Source organism: Oryza sativa, chromosome 6 (assembly GCF_034140825.1).
Source record: "Oryza sativa Japonica Group chromosome 6, ASM3414082v1".
Classification (NCBI taxonomy): domain Eukaryota; kingdom Viridiplantae; phylum Streptophyta; class Magnoliopsida; order Poales; family Poaceae; genus Oryza; species Oryza sativa.
In genome coordinates, this window is record NC_089040.1 from 24483648 (window position 1) to 24501211 (window position 17564).

General features: G+C 44.3%; 2 protein-coding genes and 1 non-coding gene across 3 annotated transcripts; 1 reads left to right on the forward strand and 2 right to left on the reverse strand.

Moving 5' to 3' along the window:
• The first annotated feature begins 557 nt into the window (after positions 1 to 557).
• On the forward strand, positions 558 to 2299 carry LOC4341447 (ent-cassadiene C11-alpha-hydroxylase 1-like). The gene has a single exon (NM_001421640.1). It carries the CDS (start codon positions 617 to 619, stop codon positions 2117 to 2119), a length of 1503 nt encoding a protein of 500 aa, NP_001408569.1. The 5' UTR covers positions 558 to 616; the 3' UTR covers positions 2120 to 2299.
• Positions 2300 to 7589: 5290 nt separating this feature from the next.
• Positions 7590 to 11606, reverse strand: LOC136357038 (uncharacterized). The gene is made up of 6 exons (XM_066311761.1): positions 11163 to 11606; positions 10742 to 10904; positions 9069 to 9413; positions 8863 to 8987; positions 8043 to 8318; positions 7590 to 7940 (listed from the first exon to the last, which is right to left on the reverse strand). The coding sequence occupies exons 1-6, from the start codon at positions 11604 to 11606 to the stop codon at positions 7590 to 7592; spliced, it is 1704 nt and encodes a 567-aa protein (XP_066167858.1).
• LOC112939495 (small nucleolar RNA Z247) lies at positions 11152 to 11288 on the reverse strand. The gene has a single exon (XR_003243208.1). It is a non-coding gene; the product is annotated as a small nucleolar RNA Z247 (small nucleolar RNA).
• Positions 11607 to 17564: the final 5958 nt, after the last annotated feature.

A 17564-nucleotide genomic window follows, 5' to 3' on the forward strand; every position in this document is an offset into this window, starting at 1 on the left:
AGGAGGGAGGGGGAGGCTGGTAGGGGCGGCGGCAGCGACGGTGCGAGCAGGGTGGCGATGACGGCGCGCGCGGGGCGACGACGGCGACGACGGCCGGACAGAGGCGACGACGACGGCGTGGCAGCTCCCCTCCCCCTCCCTCCCAGATCCGGCCGGAGGAGGGAGGGGGGAGGCCAGTGGGGGCGGCGGCGACGACGATGCCCGGCGCGGCTCCCCTCCCCTCCCATCCCATCCCCTCCCAGATCCGGCCAGGGGAGGGCGGTGGCAGCGAGGCGCGTGGCGGCGGCGCCCACGATTTTTTTTTTGCTTTTTCAACGCATTTTTGCAGGCGGACCATTGCCCCGACTATGAAAATCATCGATTTTGACAGTCGTTGGGCTGTAGGCGGTCCCCCCTGCAAAAATCACTTTTGGCCGCCTAAAAAAAATACTTTTTCTAGTATTGTGTACCTTTCAAGTTTTGATGAGAAATGGAAAAAACGCCATGCAATAAGGGTGTATTAGATCTAAACTTCGACTCGATCTATAAATACAAGCTGCGGGCGCAGCGACAAGATCACCAGGTAGAAAAATTAAGAACAACGATACCAGTAGTGCACCACAGCTTCATCGCAACAATGGAGAATAGCCAGGTGTGGCTGCTATGGGGAGCTCTCTCCGTCGCTGTCCTCTTCTACCTCTCCACCCTGCGACGACGCCACGCGGGAGGCAAGCCCCTTCCCCCGGGCCCGACGCCGCTGCCGCTCATCGGCAACCTCCACTTGGCCGGCGGCACGTCGTTCCACCACAAGCTCAGGGACCTGGCGCGCGTCCACGGCCCCGTGATGACGCTCAAGCTCGGCCTCGCCACCAACGTGGTCATCTCCTCCCGTGAGGCCGCCATCGAGGCGTACACCAAGTACGACCGCCACCTCGCCGCGCGCGCCACCCCGGACACCTTCCGCGCGTGCGGCTTCGCCGACCGGTCCATGGTGTTCATCCCGAGCTCCGACCCGCGGTGGAAGGCCCTGCGGGGGATCCAGGGCTCCCACGTCTTCACCCCGCGTGGCCTCGCCGCCGTGCGCCCCATCCGCGAGCGGAAGGTGGGCGACCTCATGGCCTACCTCCGCGCGCACGCCGGCGAGGAGGTGCTCCTCGGCCAGGCCATGCACACGGGCCTCCTCAACCTCGTGTCCTTCTCCTACTTCTCCATCGACATCGTCGACATGGGCTCGCAGATGGCTCGCGACCTGCGGGAGGTGGTGGACGACATCATCTCGGTGGTCGGGAAGCCCAACATCTCCGACTTCTACCCGTTCCTCCGGCCGCTGGACCTGCAGGGCCTGCGGCGCTGGACGACGAAGCGGTTCAACAGGGTGTTCTCCATCATGGGCGACATCATCGACCGCCGTTTGGCTCACATCCGCGACAACAAGCCAAGCCATAACGATTTCCTCGACTCACTCCTCGAGCTCATGGCTGCCGGCAAGATCGATCGGGTCAACGTGCTCGACATGTTGTTCGAGGCTTTCGTTGCCGGGGCTGACACCATGGCTCTTACCTTGGAGTGGGTGATGGCCGAGCTGCTCAAGAACCCGGGCGTGATGGCCAAGGCGCGAGCTGAGCTGAGGGATGTGCTTGGCGACAAGGAGGTTGTGGAGGAGGCCGACGCGGCGAGGCTGCCCTACCTGCAGGCCGTGCTGAAGGAGGCCATGAGGCTGCACCCGGTGGGCGCGCTGCTGCTGCCGCACTTCGCCGTGGAGGACGGCGTGGAGGTCGGCGGCTACGCGGTGCCCAAGGGCTCCACGGTGCTCTTCAACGCGTGGGCGATCATGCGCGACCCGGCGGCGTGGGAGAGGCCCGACGAGTTCGTGCCGGAGCGGTTCGTGGAGAGGGCGCCGCTGCTGGACTTCAGGGGGAAGGACGCCGAGTTCATGCCGTTCGGCTCCGGGAGGCGGCTGTGCCCCGGGCTGCCGTTGGCGGAGCGCGTCATGCCGTTCATACTTGCGTCGATGCTGCACACGTTCGAGTGGAAGCTCCCCGGCGGCATGACAGCGGAGGACGTGGACGTGTCCGAGAAGTTCAAGTCTGCCAATGTGCTTGCTGTGCCTCTCAAGGCCGTGCCTGTCCTGATCAAATAGTCGGACGTACGACTATATTATTAGCCCGGTAGTCAATATTAGTTTTTCAATATATGGGACCAGTCGCACGAGAATAATATGCATATGCATATATATGAATAAGATTGTGTCTACGTATATCCACCTTGCAATTTTAGACGTTGGATGAATTAAGATGGTTCAGTGCAGAAACTTATGTGTACAATTCACTACTACACAAATGATTTTTCTTTACAAGACCCCATAACTTTTGCAAACGGACCATAACTTGCCGCGTTAGAAAAATCGAGCGGATTTTCGCATACGGCTCCTTAAGACACCCGTATGAAAAAATCGATTTTTCATACGGGCCACTTAAGAGGCCTGCATATAAAAATGAGCTCATTTTTTATGCAGACTACTTAAGAGCCCGCATGGAAAAATCGATTTTTCCATGCGGGCGTATTAAAAAGCCATATGCGAAAATAAAATTTAAAAATTTAAAACTAGTTTATCTCATTCCATGCGGGCGTATTAAAAAGCCGTATGCGAAAATAAAATCTAAAAATTTAAAACTAGTTTATCTTACTCATATGGACTCCAAATTGGATTATTATTTTCCTAAATCATTCAAAAATCATGCTCTATTATGTTATTGTGTTCTTATGGCTATTATTTTGGCCATTTTTTCTTGTGACTTTGTTTTATCAATTAAATTTTGAATTTTAAAACTTCAAATAATAGTTTGAAGCAATAAATAATTTCAGCTGAAAAAGTCATGAACATAAAAGTTGTAGAACTCATTGAGACATACAACTTTTATTTTGGTCATTTCTTCATCCGACAAAATAATAGTAACATTGTTTACAAAATTTAAATATCTCTCTTATAGTTTATAAAACCATATGTAAATTTTGTGAACAATGCTACTATGACTTTGTCGGGCGAAGAAATAAGCAAAATAAAAGTTATAGATCTTGATGAGTTATATAACTTTGTTGTTGATGATTTTTTCAGTTGAAATCATTTAGTATTAGAAAATGTTGTTTAAAGTTGTCATATTTTGAAATTCAAATTCAAATTGCTTAAACAAAGTCATATAGAAAAACGACTAAAACAGAAGTTGTAGATCTTGATGTGTTATACAACTTTATTGTTGACAATTTTTCCATTTGAAATCATTTTACTACCTGATTTTTTAAAAAATTTCTTATATTTTAAAATTCAAATTTTATATAGTTCAATTAAAATTGGATGGAGAAATGGTCAAAAGAAAATTGGTAGATCTCAATGAGTTCTACAACTTTGTTTTCAAATAAGGTCATTTAGTATTATAAAATTCGATTCGAAGTTCTCATATTTTCAAATTAATTTTGTAATGAATATTTTCGTATGCGGTTCTCTTAAATAGCCGCATGAAAAATATATTTTCGCATACGAATGATTAAGTGGTCCACATATAAAAATCCTCACTCTTTTTTCACTCCTCTCTCTTTCCCTCCTCACCACTTCAAAATTTTTCAACCATCTCCTTTATTTTTTTTCTCTCTCTCCCTCCCTCTCTCCTCTCCTCTCTCTCTTCTCTCCTCTCTGATGGCGTTAACAGAGGGAATGCCTGTGCGTTACAACGGGTGAAGGATTATTATAATATTATTATTGTTATACGGTTTAGCTAAAGTGAAATTCACTATGTGAATTCGCTTAGATATTTTTTTACAAAATCATGAGCTGCAATTAGGAGTCCAATCGTCTTAAGTTAGTGTGCAAGTTTTTTAAACCGATTTCTTACGCGACTTCTTCTGTATTTCTAAAAGCGAACGAACTTAAAAACCGATTCAAACACAAATCTATATTTCCAAAAGCGAATGAACTTAAAAACCGACTCAAACACGGATGACGTACCAAAGTACCGATAAAAACATCTTCAATTTTTATAATAGTAGAGATAATGCCATATAAATAGCACGTAGATTAGCAGTGATTGACCTGGTCTACACGTCATGAAACCAGTGTCCAAACCACGAAGGGAGTTAAAATGACTTGGTTTTGATCGATAATTATGGGAGCCTCTATATATACATATATATAACCAAAAACGATAACGAAATTTATGTTGAGGGACGTTAATCAAACTCGGTAGTTGAGGGAGGAAAATGGACTTTTTTTTTTCTATTTGCCGGGTTGTGCGGCTTGTGCCGTTCTCTCTTTGCTCATCAGACGTCGGCTTGGTAAATGACAGAGATCAGCCCAATAAACTGCCAAGAACGGAGTACCAGAGTTGCTGTTTTTCCCAGAAACAAAACCAAAGTTACTACTACTATGTCCTTGTTTTGATCCTCCGAACTATTAAATAGCCCTTTGGAATTTACTATTTAGTAATATTAAACGTAAATTACTGACAAAACCCATTCCATAATCTATAGACTATTTTGCAAGATGAATCTAACGATGTATATTAATCTATGGTCGATGTATATTAATCTATTTTGCAAATCATGGATTAATATACCTCATTCGATTCGTCCCGCAAAATAGCACAGGGATTATGAAATGTGTTTTATCAGTAATCTACGTTTAATACTCATAAATAGCAAGATTTGGGAGGGCTATTTAATAGCCCGGAGGATCCAAACAGGGCCATGTAATCTGTGCATATCTAGAGTAAAATTATATTGGTTCAAACAATGAAATTCCACAAGTTTGTTGGATGGAATAACTAGTGGAGCTAAGGCCTATTTTGATTTAGATTATCTCAACTCATCTACTTGATTACAGGGAGAGATTAAATATTTTAAGAAATAAACTTAATAAATAACTTTACATAAGTAGTTTAATTTTTATTTCTTTTAAGAATATTTATCGGATTATTGAAACGGATTATTTCCTCCATGTTTCAAAAAAAATATTTTTTTCTCAAAATACTTTCTTATATTGTATTACGTGTACCATAAGTTTGATTATCAAATATTTGTTTAATTTATATAGATAATCTGTAACAACAATTCACTCGATAATATATTTTAAGAGGTATTTTACCATCTTTGAGAAGGTACAGGAGGTACCAAATTTTAACCGTTGATCTGTTATAATCGAACCACTGAGAAAGAGTCGGTACCTGTTGGTACCGTCCATCAGTCTGTGCAGTACCAGCCGCCCAAGGGCTAAAATTGTATTTTTGCATTCGCCTTTCGTCCCGCAAGCCACAGGAGTCCGGCGGCCGACGCCTCTGCCCGTTCATCTTCCCTCCTCTGAGCAACCGAGCTCCACCTAAACCTCACCGTCAGCTACGAGGAGGCGGTGCGGGATTTTGGCGCTGGATCCGACCGTTCCAAATCATATGAAGCACGGTAGTGCAGCCCTAGCAGGGATCGATGAGGGCATTGGATGTGTTCTCCCTCACCGCCGGTGGCAAGACCTTGACCAATCCTCTCCTGGCGTCCGGCGACGGCAGGACCTTGAGACCCAGCAACAACATCAGCGCCGCAGCTGCACGCACGGTTCTTTGCAACCCTACCCATCCATATGCTTCTTCGTATTTTCACAAAGACAGGTAGTTCATGTTTGGTCCATCGACGCCGGTTTAGGTTTTTTTTTTGCTGCCTGAACCTCACGAAGACAGGGAGCTCATGCTCAGGAATCCTAATTGGCGTGGCGGTGCGCACGCGCCGGTCCACACGGCCCAATAGGTGATTTTTCTATATATGTGTAAACTTTCAACCCATATTTGAATACTTTCAACTCCGACTTGAAAACTTTCAACTCCGATTTAAAAACTTTCAACTTCGACTTGAAAACTTTCAACTCATATTTGAAAACTTTCAACTTGAGATTCAAAAACTTTCAACTTCAAAAACTTTCAACTCAGATTCGAAAACTTTCAACTCGAGATTTGAAAACTTTCAAATCGGATTCGAAAACTTTCAACTCGAGATTTGAAAACTTTCAAGTATAGATTTGAAAATTTTTAAGTTAAGATTTGAAAAAATATGAAAACTTTCGACTCAGATTTGAAAACTTTCAACTCGAAATTTGAAAACTTTCGACTTCGATTCGAAAACTTTCGACTCGAGATTCGAAAACTTTCAACTCGAGATTTGAATACTTTCAAATCAGATTTAAAAATTTTCAAGTTAAAATTTAAAAACTTTCAACTGAAAACATTTTTTAAAAAATAAGTGTGCTAAAGATTAAAAAAAGTAACCAGAAAAAACAAAAAAAATCGTAAAAAAAAGAAAGAAAAAATCGCGAATAAAAGAGAAAAAAAAAGGCTGATGGGCTTTGTGGGCCGGGGGGCAGCTGGCGCGCGCACGCCAGTTAGCAACGCCCGCTCATGCTCTCTCTTATGGCAATATTGATTAGCTTTCTCATGCATCGCCATGGACTAGTGATTATTATTCTTTTTTTTTTTGCTCATCCTGCTCTCGCCTATGGCGATGAAGATTACCTCGCTCTTCTTTTTCATGGCAATAGAGAACCCCGGCTTGGATTGGCGCATGGAGGTCAGTTGGTTAGGAATGAGTTTCCCGCGAATCAGGTGTTGCCGATCAGTTGATGCGCTGTGGTGGCGGCAGGGACACAGCATGTGCATCGGCGGCGAGTTTTTAGTACCTCAGACACATTGCAGAGTAGCGGACGGAAAAGTTTGAATTAAATGACCATCGTACCCTTTTCAAATCAACGGTGAGATGTAAGTGGTACCTCGAGATACTGGTACCTGGTGGTACTTCCTTAAAGATGGTAAAAATGCTCATATTTTAAAATGAGCGTAATAAGTACTATAGTAGAGGAAATTTTTTTTTCGAAAACATTTTCTTTTATACAGGAAGCAAACGATCCATTTGTTAGAACTAAATGGCCCATGTCTAAATTAATGCTAATAAATTCCAAGGACTCACGATTAATGTTGGAGATTAATACCGCATGAAAAATCAACACGAAAAGACCTTAACTTAAATAGTTTGTAAATTAAGTGCACTTGTTAACCGGTTGAACCATTGAACTAGTGGTTGGAATGCCACACGCGAGCGGTGGTCCAAACCGTGGCATGAGGGCGCCGCGTCAGAGACGGAATGCTCGTTTTCAGCCGTTTTTGTTTTTATGAGCAAAAGCGAAACCGACAGTTACTAATGGCTACATTACTCCGGTAATCGATGATGCCATGAAGTGCCATCTGTAAAGTTGGAAGCGTTCTCACCTCCCGGAGGAGGCGGCATGATTGTATTTATATTGTCAAAAACAACCTTGACATGGCACTTACAAAAGGATATGATCAGGTTGTTAACAACGGATGTTATCCATCTGAACTACCCTATTATCTAGCTAGCAACACAACTAACTAGAACATAAGATATACATTGTTTTACACTCCCCCTCAACCATAACTTGGACAAGTTAAGATTGTACATAAAATGTCTAAGACTTTGTATAGACAAAGCCTTTGTAAACCCATCTGCTATTTGATCCTTTGATCCAATGAACCTGATATCAAGCATCTTATTTGCTACTCTCTCTCTTATACAAAGTGATAACCAATCTCAATATGCTTCGTTCGTGCATGAAAGACTGGATTTGATGATAAATATGTTGCTCCTAAATTGTCACACCACAACACAGGTGGTTGAGCAATTTTTACTCCCAATTCTTCAAGAACTGAATGAACCCAAATTAACTCAGCAGTAGCATTGGCCATAGCTTTATATTCTGCTTCGGTACTAGACCTGGATACTGTTGGTTGTTTCCTAGCACTCCATGACACAATATTAGGTCCAAAGTAAATTACAAAACCTCCTGTAGACCTTCTGTCATCTAGACTACCAGCCCAATCAGCATCAGAAAAGGCACTGACTAGAGTAGAACTAGACCTCTTAAAGTGCAAACCAACATCAACAGTTCCTTTGATATATCTCAATATTCGTTTTATAGCTGACCAATGTTCTGAAGTAGGAGCATGAAGATATTGACATACCTTATTAACAGCAAAAGCCAAATCTGGTCTGGTGAGTGTTAAGTATTGTAATCCTCCTACAATGCTCCTGTACCGAGTGCTATCCTCGGTACCAAGAGGATCTCCTCTGTGTGCCATCAACTTCTCTGTCACAGCTAGCGGCGTGGAAACTGATTTACAATCTTTCATACCAACTTTAGTTAGCAAGTCTAAAGCATACTTTGCTTGGTTCAACAGTATACCATCAGGTATTTTCTTCACCTCTATACCCAAGAAATAATGTAGCTCACCTAAGTCCTTTAAAGCAAATTAAATCAGACCTTAGGTTCTTAAGCAAAGCTGCGACTGCATCACTAGAAGAGCTTGTGACAATAATGTCATCCACGTAAATTAACATATACATGGTTATTCCATTTCTATTATAAATAAACAGGGAAGTATCAGACTTTGATGAGATAAAGCCTAGTTCAAATAACTTGTGACTCAACCTAGAGTACCATGATCTAGATGCTTGTTTCAATCCATAGATAGCCTTATCAAGTTTGCAAACTAAGGTTGATTTACCTTCATACCCTGGTGGTTGTTTCATATAAACTTCTTCTTCTAGAATACCATGCAAAAAGGCATTCTGAACATCTAATTGCCTTAGTGACCATCCTCTAGAGACAACAATACCAAGAACAAGTCTAACTGTTGCAATTTTGACTACTGGACTGAAAGTGTCCTCATAGTCTATCCCATACCTCTGTCTGAAGCCCTTGGCTACCAACCTTGCTTTGTATCTGTCTAAAGTACCATCTACTTTTCTTTTGATTTTATATACTCATTTGCAATCAATTACATTCTTATCTTGTGGTGCTTTCACCAAGTGCCATGTGTTGTTCCTCACCAGGGCATTGTACTCCTCATCCATTGCTTGTTTCCAGCGTGAGTCCCCCAATGCTTCTTGCACATCTGTTGGTTCACCTGTAGAACAAGCCAAAGAGTACTTAATAGTTCCATCAACATCTAACCTTGGTTTAGTTATACCACTTTGCAACCGGGTACGATGCCTGACTGGTTCTGGTTGTATTGGCTGTGCTGGAGCAGACTGCGCAGAAGATCCTGGATGTGAACCTGAGCTGGAATGATTGCTGCTGCCCACTGCATGGCTACTGCTGCTCGCTGTCGTATGGTTGTTCGCTGCATGGCTTGAACTTCCGCTTGCTGCCGCATGGCTACTGGCTGCATGGCTTGAGCTCTGGCCCCCTTGGGATCCTGAGCCATCTGACATTGAAGTTTGATTGGTCACGGATCCAGGTATGATTTCATGTGAGCTTTGCATCAAATCTTCACCGTTTTGCCCCGGATTTCCACCATTTTGCATCGAATTTTCTCCAGCAATCTGTGCTCCTGTTGCTTGATCACCACAAGTAGGGTCAGTAGAACATGTTAGCATATGATCATTAGTAATTTCTCCCCCTTGATCGGTGGTGGATAGCAAATAAGAAGGCAAAAGAGAAATCTCTCGCTGGAGACGGGCGCCGGCATTGGGATGCAGGGAGGCAACGAAAAGACTGTCTCATCAAAGACAACATCGCGCGAGATATAAACACGGCCAGTAGATATCTCCAGACATTTGTATCCTTTGTGGAGAGGGCTATAGCCAAGGAAGGCACACCGGATTGATCTAATTGAAAGCTTGCGATGATTATATGGTCGCAGGTTTGGCCAGCAGGCACACCCGAACACGCGCAAGTGACTGGACTCAGGATTTTCAGAGAAGAGTTGTTCAAGCGGTGTTTTGAAGGAAATGGCAGAACTAGGCAACCTATTAATGAGGTATGTGGCAGTAAGAAAGGCTTCATCCCAGAATTTCAAAGGAACCGAGGCTTGGGATAGAAGGGCAAGACCTTTCTCAACTATGTCACGGTGCTTACGTTCTGCCGAGCCGTTTTGCTGGTGCGCATGAGGGCAAGAGACATGATGAGCTATGCCTATCTTCTGGAAGAAGGAGTTTAGTTTTTCATACTCACCACCCCAATCGGTCTGCATAGTGAGTATTTTGGTTTTAAACTGCCGTTCAACATACCGTTGAAAGTTTAGGAAGGCTTGAAAAACATCAGATTTCTTTTTGAGAAGATAGATCCATGTATACTTGCTAAAATCGTCGATGAAACTAACATAGTAATCATGTCGCCCAACAGAAGTGTGCGCCGGTCCCCAAACATCAGAGAATACAAGAGCAAACGGAACATTGGATGAACTCAGAGATTTAGGGTATGGTAATTGATGGCTCTTGGCCCGTTGACAAGAATCACAAATGTGTTCTACATTATTGGACTCGCTAGAACAAGGAAGCTGAAAACTTTTAATGACTCGACTAACAATTGGAAAAGCTGGATGACCTAAACGATAATGCCACCTAGTCGAAGATGGCTTGATGATGCTCAAGGCATTCTTATTGAGACTTGAATCACCAGGACTTGGACTACCGGGTGCTGGAGCCAAAGGATAAAGCCGCCCCTTACTTCTGCCGTGAAGAAGCAGCTTCCTCGTTGCCTGTTACTTGATGTTAAAGAACTTGGGGTAAATTTCAACGAATGCATTGTTATCAAAGGCTAAGCGATTTGCTGAAACAAGATTCTTGTTTGGAGAGGGAACATAAAGGATATTTTTCAGATGTAAATCTTTGTTTGGGGTCGAAATTACTGAATAACCAATATGACTAATGTTCATACCTGTGCTGTTGGCTGTATGGACTTGATGCTGTCCATTATACTTCTCACGAACTGAGAGCTTGTCGAGCTCCCCGGTGATATGGTCGGTGGCACCGCAGTCGACATACCAGTTGGTATCTATGCCGTAGGCGGAATTCACTGCTGCTGCAACCTTCTCTTCGGGCTGATAGGTTTGATCAAACCTATACCAGCACTAGAGCACCGTATGGCCAGTTTTGCCACACAGTTGACAGACCGGACGTGGTCCTTGTGGACCTCCACCGCGTCCGCCATTGCCACGGCCACGACCTCCATTGCCGCCGCCACCACGACCGCGGAAGTTGTTGTCGTTGCTGTTGCCACGTCCGCGTGAGGCGGCGTTGGCAGAAGATTGGATTTGTCCGCCTCCTTGGAGATGATCCATCCGGTTGTCTTAGCTAACCATCTGAGAATACAAATCTCTTAAGGAGATTGGATCAGATTGACCTACCACGGTGGAAACCAGCAGATTGTAGTTGATATCGAGGCCCACGAGGATGTACGACACCAGTTCTTCGTCATCCAGGGGCTTGCCAACCGACGCAAGATCGTCAGCCAGTCCCTTCATCTTGGAAAAGTAGACTGCAGTGGTCATGGACCCCTTCCTAGTGTTGGCGAGGCTGATCCTGAGGTTGGTGATGCGTGCGCGTGATTGAGATGCATACATGTTGGTGAGGGCATCCCAAACTTGCGCCGAAGTGTCGAGAGTCGCCACTTGTTGCGGAACATCCTTGGACAGGGAATTCAGCAGATAGGCAAGAACCTGCTGGTCCTGAGCCATCCACTTGGTGTAGTCCGGGTTCTTGGTGACGATCTCCTTGTCGTTCTTGTCGACGGTGGTCCTCATCTTGGCCGGCTCCACAGCCGTGCCGTCGAGGTAGTCAGTGAGCAGCGCTCCGCGAAGCGCAGGGAGAACTTGTGCACGCTAGAGAACGTAGTTGTCCCTGGTGAGCTTCTCAGTCACCGGAGGACCGAGTGCAGCCGGCACAGATGTGGAGGAGGAACTCACCATGGCGAGAAGAGAGAGGCTCTGATACCATGTAAAGTTGGAAACGTTCTCACCTCCCAGAGGAGGCCGCATGATTGTATTTATATTGTCAAGAACAGCCCTTGACGTGGCACTTACAAAAGGATATGATCAGGTTGTTAACAACGGATGTTATCCATCTCAACTACCCTATTATCTAGCTAGCAACACAACTAACTAGAAGATAAGATATACATTGTTTTACACCATCAAGCACGGTTAACGTCGTAATGCCCCCTATCTCTCGCGTGTGACTTTACTCCTACCTCTAGCCGAGACAAGACGCTCGATCAGTCTTCTCTCTGTCCCTTCTTCTGTCTGGTTCTCTCGGGTGGACACCTCCTGTTCTTCTGCCTCTATGCTGCTTCGATTGTTCCTCGGTCCTGAGTACCTGCCTGCACGGGTATTCGTGACGAGCAGGCCTTTGGAACTACGTCCACCAGAGTACCTACACGAGTAGGTGGACAATCACTTTTTTTTGGAGCGCACGTTCTTCGTGCGGCTGCTCTATGCTTTCTCTGCATCACCGTCGGCACTGCTTCCTTTTATAGATGCCCATAAGGCCTGCTCGACACGGCCCAGCCCAGGCATGGGCGAGGCACGGCCCAAGGTGACCGGGCGGCACGGCACGGTCGGCACTTCGGGCCGTGCCGTGATGGCTCACGGGTTGCACCTCAAGTCTAGGCTCGACCCATCAGAAGTCGGGCCGTGCCATGCCGTCCCGAAGGCACGGGCGGCCCATTGTGCCTTCTTTAAAATAAGTCTATTTTTTTCTCCCTTCTCTTTGGGTTGTGACATATATATAGCTAAAAATAAGTCTATTTTACATCCCTACTCTTTGAGCCGTCTCATATAATAAGTCTATTTTTCATCCCTATTCTTTGTGACGTGCCTTACATATGGTTGAGAATAAGTCTGTATCGCATCCCTGAACTTCAGGTTGGGCCGTGCCGGCCCAGCGTGCCGAGGTAGCAGCCCAAGCATGGCACGGCTGTTGGGCCGGGCCAGCACGGGCACGATCGGAGTCGAGCCGTGCCGTGTCTAGACCGGGCCAAAGTCGCCGGGCCTTGGGCGGGCCATCGGGCCTCAGGCCATACGGCCATCTGTACTTCCTTTCCATCAACAACTTTGCTTCGAATGATGTTGACCAGCAAAGTCAACACCGAGAAACGGGAACGAGAACGGTGGGACTGGGAAGGACAACGCCACCGTCTCTGGATCCAGAGCAATTTCCGGGTATTTCTCTTTATTTTAAAATTAAATATGTTACTAAATGATGCTATTATTATTATTATTATTATTATTAGCATATTAATGTTTAACACTATCACTGGATCACTGTATTACACACATATCATGTTTAGTATAATGTATCTTGGATCAAAATATTCCGATTAGTCCCTAGATTTCCAACACCATTTCAATGGACTAGTACAAATTGAAATTTAGTGAAGTACAGTGAGAACGACGATTGGACAGTATGGCGAATACATAGGTGTAGCATCCTATATAAATGAGCAAGAATCGAATATACAATGCGTATTCTGCCCTACAGCTGAGCTCAGAAAAAGAAGATGACACATATATATGCGTGCACGGTTGGTGGAGAAAGAGTCTCTAGAGACCACCAAGGAGGTAATTGCGCAGCTGCGTAGCAATGGCCACGGTGGCGGCAACGAGAGCGGGGAATTGGCCGGCGGCGACCGACAGCATTGCGAGCGCGGCGCCGAGCAGCCACAGGAGGAACGCGACGAGGCCGACGTACGGCGTGGCTGCGCGTGGCATCCAATCCAACAGCTTGCGCTACTCGTGAGGAGGATAATGGCGGCGGCGCCGAGTAGCATGAAGATGCGGCCGGAGTCGAGGAGGAAGATCTGCCGGCGGTGGCGGTGATGTCGTCCGATCCGATTGTTGATGTCGTAGCGCCAACGCCTCATCTGCCATTGCACGTACGCACTTTGCGTGTGTGGCTAGCGCAACGCCTCAGCTTGCAGTGTTGCTGGTTGTCTGATTTGAGCAGAATCTTGCGCTGCTCTCCGGTGCAACCATTGTATTTATATTTATATTTATAGCTTTGCCTCCAATATGGATCGAGTTAATGGAGACATTGGGTGGGTATACATTCTTATTTCTTCTTCTTCTTTTTTGTCTTTTTACAAATGAAGACATCGGACATACGTACAAAACGCTGGAGTACGCCCCCCCCCCCCCCCCCCCCCGAGCTAAGCGATTGAGACATCACACAAACTTCGCCCCTTCGCAAACGCCTCATCTTCTTTTCTCAATACAGTTAAGGCTTTTCCCGCTCATTTGCTCACGTTTTGAAAAGTAAAATCAGAGATACCGCATTACCATTTGTTTTTAGTTATTTGTTAACTTTATTTTTTTAAATGTTTACTTTGTTTCTGTAATCAAGTAAATAATTTACCTGATAATCTAAACTAACATGACAGCCCGCGCATTTGTGCTTCTTGATTTCCTTACATTTTATATTACCTCACATTGGCAATAACTTGAAATAATGAATAATCCTGAGTAACATATATAGTTAAAAGTATAAGCTTTGATCCACCAAAACAACTGATCAACTGCAAAAAAAAGCCCGTTAAAAGGTCATTGAGATATGATTACTTGTTGTTTATCCACTACCATAGAAACACTTATCCATTAACGTGAGAATTTCTAGCCTATAAAAATAGCCATAAAAGAATCAGCGTCAACCGTATTAAAAACCGTAGTTATACTATAACATTGCGGCTTTTAATGTGAGCTAGAAGTAAAGAAAGATAAACTGATGATAGATCGTTCGACCTAAGCCACATTTGCAAAAGGTTAACCACCCCCCTCCCCCCGCACGATCCTCTCTCTCGCCACCACCTAGATGTTTGGTAGAGCAGTTGTAGTGTGACATCCCCTCTCTCTCAGCTCTGCAGCCACCAGATCCACTGCTGCCACCTTTCTCTCTCGCTCGAACGCAACGCAAGTTTAGGAACCGGCAACAAAGTCATCCTTTCTTCCAGCCAACTCTTTGTCTACTAGAAGCGTTGCGAAACAGTTGCCATGTCGGGGAGAGCTGGAGAGGCGGTGAGGCACCCGCCAAGCGACCTGCTATTGCCGCCACTCCATCTCCCTCCTTGAACTCCATGCATGTAGACGCAAGAGATGACACAACGGCATCTCTCTGTTGAGCAGCCACAGTGATCATACTATTGGAGGAGCCGATTGCAATTGTATTCATGGATGCGTTGGTTGGTAATTAAGGAATATATAAGTGTACTAATTTGAATAGAAATAATAACATCTAGCTGTATTGTTTTTAATTGTATTGGAGTCTAATTGCAACATTTGTTCTATTTTATATTTTGAATTTAGGAATTTATTTGATTTCTTATTCTGAATTTTAGTTAATCTCGTGTTTTTCTGGATGGACTCTTATTTCAATATTCGTTATGTTTTATTCCGAATTTTAGTTATTTTTAAGTTTTACTTAAACTCTCTATGTTTTTCCTTCAATCAACACGGAAATTTCTAACATTCATAGCAAGTTTTTATTATATTTTTATTTTAAATTTTAATGACCCAAGCGAAAGGGCCTGTAACCTGGTGGTTACAGGAGCCTCAATAGCACATGAGATCCTGGGTTCGACTCCCCATGGGAGCGAATTTTCCAGGATTTAATGGCGTTGTGGTTTCAGTGGTAGGCGACGTACCCGTCGACAGCGAGGCGCCTGTGGTGACTTTGTCAATCTCTCCAGGATTTGCCGGTCCAGTCTTCGAAGATGCTCATAGGGGTAGGGTTTGCGTGCGCGTGTTCACAGGGGTGAGTGCGCGTGCGTTGTGAGTGTCTGCGTTTTAAACCGCATTCCTACTTAAACCCTTATATATTTTTTCTCCTATTAACAGGGGAATTTCTAGCCTCTAGAGCAAAGGTGTCGATTAACGTGGGAATTTCTATTGTCCAAAGAGATGGAATTTCTAGCGTCGCGAGCTAGTTTTTATTGTATTTTGTACTTTTAATTTTAGTTAACTTGGAGTTTGTGTGGTAATCAAATTATTATTTTATTATATTTTCTATTAATTAATCTATATCATATTCTACATATGGGCTCTTCTTTTCAAATATTTTAAACTGTATTTCTAATTTTTCAGGGGAATTGTATTTCTAGTTAGATTCTTCTTTTCTCTCTCTGATTGACTGAGATTTTCTCTCTTCTTTTCTTTCTAGTAAAAAATTTAATATTTATCCCTCGACCATAAAATCGGTTATAACGACTCTTCCAACTATTAAAATTGTGTAAAAATGACCCCCAAGACAATATTGACCGTGATATTCTCGGATGTAGCGTCTACATATATAGTAGCCTACCCATCAAAGAAATTAAAATAGACAACTAGGACCCACATGTAATCGTCCCCCTCTCTCATTCCTTCTCTATCTACTATCTTTCCTCCAAGTCTTCTCGACGGCACTAACAAGGCAATGGTGGGAGGCAGTGTGGCGAGCTGGGCGGCAGCGACATATCCCCGGCGGCTCAGCTCATTTCCTTCCTACAAAACGCAATTTGACTCTATCTCTGCCTCCCTAGGCTTCTCAAAGGCTCGACCGCTTGCCGCGTGCTTTTGCTTCTTTCTCGCCTACAGCTTGTTCATTGGTGGTTCGGGCCATCATGTAAGGTAATCGGGTTGTTTCGAGCCCCCTTCATCCTGCTCGATAGCTAATGAAGGTCAAGGCGAAGATGATGTTGCTGAGGGCTGCCGTCTTCCGTTGAGATAAGGGTGGGGGGTGGCGACGGCGGTAGCCACTGATAGTAGGCCTACCATTTTTCGTTTTTATCCTTTTCACTAACATGCGGGTCAACGGGGTCAAATATGCCACATGGGACAAAACCACCTCCGAAACCACTTGGGGAGGCGATTTACAATGGTTTTGGGAGTTGAAGGATGGGTTATAGCCGGTTTTAAGTTCAGGGATACGATTTAACCTGGGGCATAAGTTGAGGGAAGACAAATAGACTTATTCCTAATTTAAACATCAAAGTTTTTTAATGTGGGCCGCTCGTTAAGAATTTTCTCGGCGGGTTGGGCCGTATTCTCTTTTATCATCAGAACTCGGCCTGGTAATGATAAAACGGCCTAGTAAAATGGACATTTGTTCATTGATTGTTATTTTGCAAAGTTTATTTGGAGAGCCGTTCAGTTTTCTTTTGGTTTATATATATATTCATACTAGCATATCTCATATTTTTTATGATTGGCTTCAGGGAGTCGTAAACAAAAAGAGCAAACCAATACTTCTTGGAGCTTCTGCCTTGTGTTAGGCTTTATGGTTGAGTAGGAATGATAAGGTTTTTTTTGACAAATCACCTACTGTTACTTATATGCAGGTCATTTTCAAGCCAACATATTGGCTTCGTCTGTGGGCACAGTTACAAAAGTGTGATGAAGATGGAGATTTCCTAATTGTTGCATGTCGTAAGCTTGAAACAACGATTATGCAACTGTTTGCCAATCATGGATGGGGATTTACCAATAGACTGGAATAATATTATTTTGTCTAGTTTGGTTTCCTTTTTTACAGAGTGCTAGTTTGTAATAATTGGTTGTAACTCTTTTGAGTAAAGGTCGGGATGTTATTTCATTCCATTATTAAAAAAAGTAAACTGCGGAGAACAGAGCACTTTCGTTGTTTGTACATTTCGAGCGTGAAATAATCCGTTCAAACAGTGGAACATCGTAAGTTTCTTTCCTTGCATAAATGGAACATTGTACAACAAAAAT

Coding starts and splice junctions, on each gene's coding strand:
- LOC4341447 (NM_001421640.1), top strand. CDS start 617: ATGGAGAATAGCCAGGTGTGGCTGCTATGGGGAGCTCTCTCCGTCGCT.
- LOC136357038 (XM_066311761.1), bottom strand. CDS start 11,606: ATGAGGACCACCGTCGACAAGAACGACAAGGAGATCGTCACCAAGAAC. Junction 9,414..10,741: donor CCATACAGCCAACAGCACAG/GTATGAACATTA, acceptor ATCAAGCAACAG/GAGCACAGATTGCTGGAGAA. Junction 8,319..8,862: donor AAGCACCACAAGATAAGAAT/GTAATTGATTGC, acceptor TTTGCTTTAAAG/GACTTAGGTGAGCTACATTA.